We start from the raw sequence: 12,822 nt of genomic DNA on the forward strand, positions 1-12,822 counted from the left end.
CTCTAAATTTGCACATCTCATGCTTCTTTGGAGCAACTGCAGTTCTGCTTTGTTCATAGAGCATCGTGCCTTCTTTAATGTGGGCACACCATCTTGGGCAATCCTTTGCCATTGTCTCTCATGTCAAGCAATCAATTCCAAAATTCTTCAGAGAGACCTTGAGAGTGTCCTTGTATTACTTCTTCTGACCTCCATATGAGTGCTCCTTTTGTGTTGGTTCTCCATAAAAAAAATCTTTTTTTTTTTTTTAAGGCAATTGGGGTTAAGTGACTTGCCCAGGGTCATACAGCTAGTAAGTGTCAAGTGTTTGGTCTGAGGTCGGATTTGAACTCAGGTTCTCCTGATTTCAGGGCCGGGGCTCTGTCTACTGCGCCACCTAGCTGCCCCCATAAAAATCTTTTGTACCATAAAAGTACAGCATACTCAAGCAAAAAAAAAAAAAGTCCCACATTGGTCACATCTGAAAATGTGTCTCTCATTCTGCATGTTAATCTGTAACTTCTTTGTTATGAGATGGGCAGCATTCATCTTCATTCCTCTGGAATCACAGTTAATCATTGTATTAAGAGTTTTTAGAGGCAGTCTTTCAGAATTGTTCATTTTTATAATATTGATGTTATAGTATTAATCATTTTCCTGGTTCTGCTCACTTCACTCTGTATCAGTTAGTGCAGGTCTTCTTAGGTTTCTCTGAAGTTCTCTTTTTTAATTTCTTAAAGCATAGTAGTATTCCATTATTGTCATATACCCTAATTTGTTCAGCCCTTCAATTGATGGACACTCCTCTCCCCCATCACTCCCCCCCCCTTAGTTTCTAGGTATTTGTTACTACAAAAGCAGTTGTTATAAATATTTTTGTGATATAGGACATTCTTTCTTTGATTTCATTAGAATATAGGTCTGGTAGTGATATCTCGGGGTCAGAGAGCATGCCTGTAACATTTTGGGCATAGTTCCAAATTGCTGTCTGGAATGACTGGACAAATTCCCTCCACCAACAATATGTCATCATGCCCGTTTCCCTTCAGCCCCTCCACTCTGGGTCTGTGTTTTCCAAGACTTTGCTCCTGTAGTTAAGATCTGGCCAGGCTCATCACCAGGATGGCTTCAGGGTGATGAATCTTGTAGCCAGAGCAGATACCAGGCTGGAGAGAAATTGCAGCAGTGGAGGCAGTGCCTGCCCTAGGGAGTGTTGAAGCCAAACAAGCATCCAGCCTATTCTTCCTCTGTGCCAGACCCTCTGCTGAGCACTGGCAAGGTACAGAGGACAGCAGAAAGCAGTCCCTGCCCTCAAGGAGTGTATTTTCTCACGGGGAAGGCAGCAGGTAAATCACTAGGTACATGCAAGGTATATGCTGAGGAGATGAAGGTAATGTGAAAGAGAAACTACAAAGTAAAAAGAATCTCCCAAGGCGGTCCTGTCTTGATTTGAGTGATCGTATTAATTCTGTGAAATCTTCTATAGCATGAGAAAATGATTTGTCAGGGTTAGCTCGGTGGTGCAGTGGATAGAACACTGGCCCTGGACTAAGGAGGACCTGAGTTCAAATGCGACCTCAGACACATAACACTTATTAGCTGTGTGACTCTAGGTCAGTCTTTTAACCCCAATTCCCTTACCAAAAAAAAAAAAAAAGTCACTTTGAGAGGCTGAATATGTACATTCTGCCTTTCCAGAGGCCCTCATTTCTTTAAGATTGATTGATATGGACTAAATAGATAATGATCGATAATAAATAACTTGTGCTTAAATTAGTTGACAGATACTCTTTTGAGCTGCTTTATTCTACAAATCTTTATCAGCTTTGCTGGGGAATTCAGTGGCTAATTCTGGTAGCTAATTCCTTGCTAATTCCCTCTCCTCTCATGACACATATATGGTCACATGAAGAAAATTCAGATTGATTTTTAAACCTTGTAGAACTTGCTGCTCTTAACCAGATTGCTACCTGTGAAACTGCTTTTAATATCAGAGACCCTAACTCATTAAGTAAAATGATAGCACATGGACTTGCAGATTTTTTTTAATTTTTTTTTTTTTTTTTTTTTTTGTGGCTTGGCAATTATTACAGGCAGGTGGAGGGCTTGAAGCAGAGAATTGCTGGCAAATCTATCCCAACAGAGAAGTTTGCAGTGAGGAAGTCCCGGCGTTATTCCAGTGCGGCCTTTCCCGTAAAGCTGATATTACCTGCTCTGGTAAGCCACCTCTATTTCTTTTTACTTGTGTTTGAAGACTAAAGTAAACTTGTGTCTTAGTGGCAGCAAAAATAATTTTCCATCTAATTTTTTTCTAGCAGTTCTATTCAATTTTATACATTTATAAAGGATTTCTGTAACTTGCACATTTACATTCAGATTTTTTTTTCCTGTTTAAAAAATGCAGGGATTTTCTTTTTCTTTTTTTTTCTTCTTCTTTTTCTTTTTTTTTTCTTTTTCTTTTCTTTTTTTTTTTTTTTGGTGAGGGCAATTGGGGTTAAGTGACTTGCCCAGGGTCACACAGCTGGTGAGTGTTATGTGTCTGAGGTCGGATTTGAACTCAGATCCTCTTGACTCCAGGGCTTGTACTGTATCCACTGTGCCCCTAGGGATTTTCTTAATGGAAGATACTCCCCCAAAATAACTTCTCTTCACAAAATTATCACTTGTAGCTTTAAAGCTTTAGTTTCTGTAAGGAGTTAAATTGTACACACAAAAAAATGGAGAAATGTCAGCCATCAGCAGCAATGCTGAGTTTAGGCCTTGTGGTTTTATTTTTATCTTGGGAATTGTAATGGAAAATCTTTTCTTCCTGAGCTTAGTTTTAAGCTTCTGGATTATCTCTTGTAAATTTAAATATATACAGTTTATCTGGCTGGTAGAATTTTGTAAGAAAGTGGTATCTGATCTGTACTTTTTTCATTTTTTATTTAGTCTGTCCTTTGTGAATTACTTTGGCAGCTATTTGAGGTATATAAGTTAAATTGCATAGAATTGAGTAGCCCTCTTAATTTTTAACATCTGTAAAGATGATCACACCTACTATGTAGGTTTGAATTAAGGTTCACAAAGGAATTCCTCACAGCAGCCCTCTGGACAATACTGCAGGTGTCCATATTGTTGTTTTACAGATAAGGATATTGATGATATTAAGATGTTAAGTTAAACTCAAGATTACTCAGGAAGTAGTTGAATGGAAGATGAAACCTCAGGTTCTCTAATTTCAGAAGATCAGTAACAAAGATGAATAGTTTTTCTTAATCCTGGTTAGATTTTTTTTGTATGGCACTTTTCAGGAACAGCCTAATATTGTAGTACCTCGTCTTCCAACATGTAGCTTTACTGATCCCAGAAGTACAGGCTGCTTGAGATTTTTGCTAAGTCATTTCCACTTAATCAGTTAACACAAATGAGTCACTGTGTGGTGTAGTTGAAAGCAGGAGTGCTAGACTGGGAGTTGGAAAGACCAGGTTCCAATCCTAACTCTAGCACCTTCTTATGACCTTGGGTTAACCAATTGATTTCTTAGGATCTCAGTTTCCTTATCTATAAGATACTAATTTCAGTGATCTATGATTTCATTTGTGTAGATTCTCTTTCCTATGGCAGATTGAAGCACTTTTATGACTTAATCAGTGGTCTTAGAGAGTTGTTGTAATGAAAAAATTCATTACCCTACAACTGCCTTGATGGTGAACCTCTTTCAACTTAGTCAGACTGATCCTCAGATGACAGACACAGTGTTCATCACGGGGTCCCAACTCTAACCTTTTCCAGCTTGACTGGACCTGTCAGAGTTTGTGCTCCATTAGCTCTTGAGGACTGGGTGAGGATCTGAGGACCCAGGTCACTTCCTAGGTTTTGTTGCCATCATTCACCATTGTGGAAGAAGGGTGAGATTTTCACTACCCTGTTCACAGGGCTGTTGAGAGAAACGTACTTTATACTCCTTATAACAATAAAGAATGGTCCTTTGGTGGCGGAGGGCCATTAGGGTCTACCCACCTCTGCAGTGTTTTAGTATCAAGCTATAATTCCTGAAATAATTTGTGTTTTTAATTGTACAAAGTTCAGCTGCACACACATGGATTTCTGATGATGGATTTTTTTTTTTATTATTAGGTGCGTGGGGTGTGTGTGTGTGTGTGAGAAATACTTGTTCCCCTTATACGTTGAAGGGATTTTAAAAAGATGAGCTGAGATGGAACATGCAGTTCTCTCTAGATCTTTTAAAAACAGTACTTTTTTAAAAATTATAAACAGTACTATTAAAATAGTGTTACAGTAAGATTTCAGGATGGTTCTTGGTGGTGTGTACTTCTGTCAGGAGTTTAAATATAAAGTAGTATCACTGTTCAAATGATTTCTTTCCTTTTACAAGAAGGTTGTTCCCCCCCCCCCCCAACCCCACTTAATTCACTAGAACTTGTTTTAACTGACTTTTTCATATTTTATTTAAAAAAAAGAGACAAGGCCAGAGTCACAATGTGAGATTCATGGGATCACGTATTTAGAGTTGAAATTAATCTTAGACGTAATCCAGTCCTCCAACTCCCTTATTTTGTAAATAAGGAAATTAAGAACCAAGAAAGGTTAGTGGACTTGTTCAGGGTCACATAGGCAGATAAGTAGCAGGACCAGGATTCAAACCCAGGTCCTAGGATTCTAAATCTCACCCTTTTTTCATTGTAATACACAGTACCTTCCCAACGGTGTAAGAAGACAAGTATGGTGTGGGGACAGCCCTGGATTTGAAACCAGCATCTTTCCTACTTAACTTCTTCATGTCCCCAGGCAACTCTTAAACAATAAAATGTAGAGGGGTCCTATACCCCTCTGAAATTTAAATTAAATCTGAAATTTAAAATTAACCAGAATGCTCAGAGTTTTATACATGGTGTCTTAAAATCTGTGTTCAAATCCTGGTTTTACCTAGATGACTTGGGAAAGTCACATGGCCTCTGGATCTCAGGTTTTCATTGTAGAACAGGGATGGGGGTTGAGGGTGTCCCGTAGGCATTAAACTAGATGACGTCAAAAGTCCCTTCAAGCTTGAATTCTGTGATCTTTGCCCAGTCCTCACTTTAAGTTACCTTTGCTTCATTTATGGTTTCCTTCTTTATTTAGTTCATCTTAGTGGCCATTCTCCTTGCCAAACCTGGGGACAGGAATGGGGAGTGCCTATCTCTTCTACTATATCTCTTCTGCTGTTTGTTCAGCTGTTTTAACCACTGTGGCTACTCACAGTTGCCACACCTAAGATTTTTTTCCCCTCTTGTTCTTGCATAGCTGAATTAAAGGTATGAGCTTATCCAAAAAGTTTGACTTTTGACATTTGAAAAAATGCTTGATTGTTGCTTTCATATTCTACTGTGTATCAGTAGTTTGATCACAAATTATGACTAGAAAGTAACTACAGAAAAACCTCGGTTAGTCATAGTGCTTTAGGACTGGGTCAGAAGATTACAGAATTCAAACATGAAGGGACTTCAGAGGACATCCAGCGTAATCCCCTTCATTTTACAGTGATAACATGAGACCCACAGGCACCATGTACAAAACTCTGGGCATTTTGCTTAATTTAAAATTCAGATTTACCCTGGGATGTAGAACTCTTTGCAGTTTATTGTCTGAAGTTGCCTGTGGACACTGAGAGGTAATTGACTTGTGCAGAATATGCTATTTACCTCTATGTTAATTACCAACCTGTACATTATTTCAGTGTTTTTTTGTGTACGGTCTTTCTAAAATGTGTCCCTATTATAGTAAGGATCTAGTGGATGCTTTTTGGTTGGTTGATTGATATAACTGAATCTACTTAGAGGAAATTCCCCAAACATCCTAGCTTAAGTTTGGTAGAGGATACAGTATAGGAGATTGGAATGAATACATCCTGACTCCAGTGCATTCCCTGGAAGATGTTGATCTTTATTCAGTTTCTGATGAAAGCTGTTTTTTTGTAACTTTCCCCATGTTATAAAATTATAGTGTACCAGCCATAGCATACAAGGTATTACTTGCTGTATTAGATATGCCTGATTATTGTCTCTAAAATAATTTTCTGAGTTGGATTCAGTATAGTTTTCAGTGCTGTAAATGAAGACGATTTTTTCCCTGTTGTTTTCTTCAAAGGCCTCTTTTCCAATTTATCACTTCTCAATTTTAAATCTTTTCAGTGAATGTTACTTTTTTCTTTTCTTTAGTTTTTTTCCTACTTAGTATTTATGTCCTTCAAGTATTCTCAGATAAAAAAGGGAAATATTTCTGGGAAGAAGCTCATTTGTTCTTTGTCAGAAAAAATTCTCATCTCTTGGCCTATTAAATGTAACCTGCAGTGAGAGAGCATTAGTTTACATTTTCAGGAGCTGTCATTTGGCCATATGGTCTTTGAATAAACTAGTTTTCCACATATTGGATCACATTACTGGGCTGCAACATGTTTTAATGATATAAAAGAACATGAGCCCAATAAAATATTCCTAATGTTCATTTCAGTGAATTTCTTGGAAACATTTTATGTAAACAACAGGCATGCATTTTAAAAATGTGTTAAAAGTCATCAACAGAAATCTAGATTATACAGAATCATTTATTATATATATATATATATACACACATATATATATGATCAGTTAAATATGATTCTTGACTCTTTCCCTTCTGCCCCCCTCTAGGAAATGATGTACATCTGGAATGGTTTTACAGTAGTAGGCAAAAGGCCTGACCTCACAGAAAATCTCTTGATCACCATCGAAAAAGCAGAAACAGCTTTACAAAATGAAACAAGTAAGTATGAAAGGTAAGAACGTGAAAGCTGTACCTCTTCCTTTCTATCTTTCCCACTTGTCCTTCTAGCTCATTTACCCATGATTTTAATTCCTATGTGTCATAGACAAATATTGGGAGAGAAGAGAAGACACTGAAGTGAAGTTCTCCACGAGATTCTGCTTCATGTGCATTGCATGGAGCAATTGTTACTGTGTTAGAGCACCACCAGGCAAATTTGCTTTAACCTGATTTTGATTGTGATTTCCATGAAATCTTGTTGGGGTCTGTTAGAGAATCTTGGATTTCTGAAATGCAAAGGGGAAATGTTTGTTTCTATATTGAGATATTATCAAAATTTAAATGTTTCCCCACTTTGGAAAGAGAGTTACCTATTATAAACTAGTTCCATGTCTTAAGGAGTTGTCTTTGATAAATTCCATGAGTTATTGCCTTCACATTCCAACAGCCTCCAAATCATTTTTGTAATGCTACCAAACTAAAGGGGTTACCATAAATACTCTGGCTTTTATAACAGCATAACTACTTACGTACGTGGCCATATATCACTTGGACATAAGATTTTATTGAAGTGGTCAACATCAAAGATAGTAAAAACCACAAATTCAAGAACTTATTGGGAAAAAAGTCATGATTTATAGAGTAGAGCTGAATTGTAATCTGTCAAGCGCAGCTTCTTAGATGGTAAAGAACAAAGGCACCTGAAGATCTCTGAGGGGACACTTTGATTTGGTCCAAATTTCAGTTTATAGTTTTCTTGACTGGAAAAAGTTACAACTAACTAGATCTGGTTCTAGATAGTAGTAAATGTGGCTTTTTGGCTGATGGATGAGAACTCAGTTCAGATGCTTTTCTCAGTCTTAAACTGCATGAACCAAACCAAAATGGAAAACTGGTATATTTTCTCTTATTCTCCTCTGATATTAAGTATGAAACTAGGAGCCATGGCCCATCTGATTTTGTTGTGCTTCTGGAAAGACTGACATCACTGCAAAAGCCCATGAGTAGACTAGTTATTGTGAACATGGAGAAACTATGAGGAAATGTATTCCCATGGGAGACAGTGCTGCTTAGTGGATGGACAACATCTGCTCTTTTTGTGGAGCTTTTTCCTAGTATATTATAGTCATAAAACAGTCACTGTTCTGCTGTCTGCTATCTTGATTAATCCCCTAACTTTGTACTTCTAAGTCCTAGCATTGTACTATGCCCCATTCTTCTTGTAATTCTGTACCCTCCCGGATTTATTCTTTTTTTCTTAACCCAATTGTAAGATTATAAGTTGATTAGCCATATTCTGTTTGAGTGAAGAGTATATCTATATGACCTATATGAGTGTCAGTATTCCAATTTTTCTCCTTATATGCACAAGTAATAAAAGTGCCTTGGCTAAGCCAAGAAAATATAGAGTATTAAATTAATTCTTCAACATGAAACACATTTAAAAAAATTGTAATCAGTCAATAAGCATTTATTAAACACCTACTATGTGCCAGGTTCTGTGCTTTAGCACTGGGATACAAAGAAAGGGAAAAAGACAGTTCCTGCTCACTGATGGGAGGAACAACATGCAAATACACACACACACACACACACACACACACACACACACAGTGTAAATTAGAGATAATCTCATGGGAGAGAGGCATTAAGATTAAGGAGAACTGGGAACGGCTTCTTGCAGAAGGTGGGACTTCAGCTCAGACTTAAAGGAAGCCAGGGAAGCTAAGAGGGGAGGATGACGAAGGAGAGCATTCCAGGTGTGGGGGTCAGCCAGTGAAAATGCCTGGAGTTGAAATGGAGCGTCTTGTTTGAAGTACAGGAAAAAGGCCAGTGTCACTGGATCACAGAGCAGGTGGGGATGAGTAAGGTGTAAGAATACTGGAAAGGTGGGGAGGGGGTGGAGTTGGATTATGAAAGGGCTTTTATCACTTCTAAAATTACTGCTACTTGGTCATAAATTACATTTTTCCTCCATTGATGATAAAATAATTACAGATAAGTAATTTACCTTGGTTAATGCATGCTGTTAATAAATTTAAGATTATGGGATAGACTAGTGAAGTTACTGTTGATGCTTAGCAATATTCTAGAGGGGATTATTAGATTGTTAACATTTAGAAAGGGAAAAAAAAGCAGTGATGATGAGAACCAACATATGTTCACTAAGAACATTAAATCAAAATGTCATTTCCTTTTTTAATAGCATCATATGATTGGGAGATTAGAGGACCTTTATAGAGATGTCTGTTGTTTAATTTCAACAAGTCATTTGGTAGTGTCTTTCATCGTATCCTTGTGAACAAGATGGATAAATGCAGACTACATTCACTTGGTTGGATTTGAAGCTAGTTGAATAACAACGGTGAAAAAAAATACTGACCTTGTTAATCTGGAGTGAAATTGCTAGTTATTCTAAATTTTCTAGTGATATAGGTCGAAAGCTCTATATTTGGATTTCTACTAGTAATGTTTTTTAAAAAATCAGTGACTTGGATAAAGAAGGTGTGGTTATCAATATATAGATGTAGAGGATAGCTAATATATTGTATGACAGAATCAAAGTTCAGAAGGATATTAATTGACTAGAATGACGGGTTGATACAAAAAAAAAGAAATTGAGCAGGGATAAATATAAAGTCCTGCATTTCATTTCAAAAAATGAATTGTACAGCTATAGGAGGGTGGAAAAGACTTGAATAGAAGTTAATGATAAAAAGCTATGCGGGTTTTAGTTCATTGCAAAATGAGCCACCATTGTGATACAAAAGCTAATAAAAACTAGTGCAAACTTAGGTTTCATTAAAAGACATCAAGAGAGGAGGACCATGTCCCACTGTGTTCTGCATTATAGCTTGGTACCAATTAGTGAGAACAACAGTGAATCTAATGCATCATTTAGATATGTGCTGCATATTTCCATTGGGTTGGAACTATTCACCATATTTATACAATTATAACTTCCAATAGTGTGAATTTGAATATATGGGACCAATCACAGGATTCATTATTCACACTAATTAGGACCTAGTCAGATCTAGTCTGGAATACTGTGGTTAGTTCTGGGAACCACATTTTTAGAGGTCTTGTTAAACTGGAGAATATCAATATAAAGGTAACCAGAAGGTTAAGTTATCTGAGAATCATGTTAAATGAAAAGATTTTGATGTATCCGGCATTTTTAACCTGGAAAAGAAAAGACAGGAGGTTGACATGATAGCACTCTTTTAATTATTTGTAAGTATATAATGGGAAAGTGGGAATATAGTAATTCAATGTCACCCCCAGAAGGCAGAGGTAAAATTGAAAGGAAGACAGATAATGGTTCATTGTAAGGATTTTTCTAGTATTTGGAGCTGTTAAATAACAGATCAGACTGTCTGACAAATTAGGGAGCTCATTATCACTGGAGTTATTTAAGTGAAATCCAAACCATTTGTTAAGAAAGTTGCAGAAGGGATTCCTTTACTGGTTGGAAAGGTGTATGAGATCAGTGGTTCTTAACCTTTTTTGCATTATGGACCTCTTTGGCAGTCTGTTGAAGCCTATGGACATAATGTTTTTAAATATATAAGATAAAATTATTACAACAGAAACCAATTATATTAAAATAAAGATGTGTTTTTCCCATCCAATTTCATGGACCTTGTTAAGTCTATCCATAGATCCTTTATGGCTCCATGGACCCCAGATTAAGAACCCTTGGACTAGATGTAATCTGAAGTCTCCATCTCCTCTAAGATTGTATGATTCTGTAGGCCCCAAATAGGCCACTGAACTTTGAAATCACAGAGGAAAAATGGCCACTGATGAGCCTTTAACCCCATCCAGTCATCTCACAACTAGGATCATTGGTCACAGGGAAGATCAGGTAAGAGATAATAGATGACTCTGTTCTTTTACTGAAAAAATTCAAAATAACTCTACTGACAGATAGATCATTAATGTCACCTTATATATGAAGGAGAGTGAATTTCCAAAAGAATAACTATGCAACTAAAACTATACAACTTTTTTTTTCTTTTTTCCTCACCCCCTTTTCACAGAAAAGTTATAAAACTTCAGTACCATAGCTGGGCTGGAGCTTAGGTAGAATAGCCAAAAAATTGAATTGTTTATCTGCAGGGATTGAGCAATGGACATAAAAACAATCCCTTTGAATTCTGGGCTACAGGGAAGCACGAAGAAGACAATGCACCAAGATGGGAGCACACAAAGAGGAGGGAAAGATTTTCACAGTTTGGAAAAGGGTCACATGAAAGTATGTATAAGAGCATATTAGACTCTATGAAGATGACACACTTCTTCCTCTGTGTTGTCTTCAGCTTTACAATCCTATAACCATACTAATCTGACAGACCTGCCATATTGATGTGAACATGCCAAATTAAAACAACTTCCCCTTGACTTTAATGCAAAATGAATTCAAATGCATGACATTTCAAAGAACAGATAAATGACCATACCAATTTAAAGCTAAGATTTTTTAAAATTGGCTTTACAAAATCTGTGCAGTCTCTTGAATAAATTAACTTTTTATTCACCTAATTTGGTCACATTTATTAATTTGTGAATATACAGTTTTATAGAGCAGAAACAAATCACAGAAAAGAAAAGGCATTTGTTGCTGTCCTTGGGTATTACAAGCTAATTAAAATATTCAGATACAACAGTGGTCAAATATATATGTGCAGGTGTCACTGCTACTAATACTTCTGCTAACAACTATTTACATTTATATAATTGTTTAAGGTTTATAAAATGCTCTATTCCCAACAACCCCCATGAGGTACTGATATTATCCTTATTTTATAGACAAAACTTAGAGGATAGAGACATTAAATAAAACTCATGACTTTTATCTGCAGGTGTCATTCCCACTTCCCCCCATCCTTAGGTGTTTAATACAATGTGGTCCATATTTTTCTTCTTACCTACGATAGCTAACATTTATATGCTATACTACTTTAAGATCTGCAAGGTCTTTTGCGTGTACAGTTTTATTTGATCCTCACCATAACCTTACAAGGTGGGTACTATTATTATCGTCATTGAAATTGAAGGAGAGAACGGTTAAGTGACAGATTTTGAGATTGGATTCACATTCAAATCTTCTTGACCCCAAGCCCAAAACTTTATCTGTTATGCCACCTTTAAGGTACTTAATCATGATAAGTGTTGCTGGATGAATGAGTGTCCATGGAGGGATGAAGAAATCATTTTTCACTGAGTGAACAGTATCCTTTGTTATAATTTTTCTCCCATAAAATATCACTTAATTTTTCTGAAAATACAGCAACAAATAATGTAGATTTTTTTCTTGCTTCTTATAAGTTAGTTCAATAGAGTAAATTTCTAATCGTGAATTTTCTATATTATGAATTTTCTGTTAAAGGCCTGGGAGCATTTATCTTTTCTTTCAATGAGCCTACTGCCCAGCTAATTGAGAGCAGTTCAGACTTTGGGTAGCAGGGACTCCTGCCAGAGAACAGCATGATCTGTACCAAATCAAACAGGTTTTCTCTATATATGCTGATGTGCCCTAGCACGTGATATGGAAAATAGTTAACTACAGGCAAGAATACATAGGATTAAAATATGAACAAATAGGTAAAATGTAAATAGTTTCTTAAAGTAGGAGAATAATTAAATACCCAATTCAGAATGCCTCCCTCTGTTTCCCTTGTTCTCGTATATTGACATTATGAGGTGATAGATGCAGCAGGTGTAGAGTTTCATATCAAGGGCATAAATGTCGTTAGAAACAGGAAGAGGCTACTGCCATGGAGAGGCAAAACGTTAGGTGAAAGCATTGGCCTTTTGCTAAAGGTCACTTTCCAGATGCTGTGTTATTCTTCCAGATATTTATGGTAGGGCGTCAAAGTTTACAAAGTGCTTTCCTGAAAACAATCCTGCAGAAATGCAGGTATTAATAATTCCAATCAATGCAAGTATTATCATCCCCATTTTGGAGGAATAAATTGAGGCTCAGAATTTGTGTCTTGCTCCTAGTTGTCCAGTCAGTAAATGACTTGATTCTGACTTAATCCTAGCTTTCCT

General features: G+C 36.7%; 1 protein-coding gene across 3 annotated transcripts in view; it reads left to right on the forward strand.

Moving 5' to 3' along the window:
- Positions 1–12,822, forward strand: part of TTC39B (tetratricopeptide repeat domain 39B) — a 133,283-nt gene that overhangs the window by 105,035 nt on the left and 15,426 nt on the right. For 2 of the 3 annotated variants that reach the window (XM_027863193.1, XM_027863195.1), the window contains 3 exons: positions 2,073–2,196; positions 6,651–6,762; positions 10,937–11,023. In XM_027863193.1, the coding sequence (XP_027718994.1) occupies positions 2,073–2,196; positions 6,651–6,762; positions 10,937–11,023 (323 nt within the window). The remainder of the gene's footprint in view (positions 1–2,072; positions 2,197–6,650; positions 6,763–10,936; positions 11,024–12,822) is intronic. The other variant, XM_027863194.1, reaches the window with a different exon arrangement.

Source organism: Vombatus ursinus, unplaced genomic scaffold (genome assembly GCF_900497805.2).
Source record: "Vombatus ursinus unplaced genomic scaffold, bare-nosed wombat genome assembly UNPS02014770.1, whole genome shotgun sequence".
NCBI lineage: Eukaryota > Metazoa > Chordata > Mammalia > Diprotodontia > Vombatidae > Vombatus > Vombatus ursinus.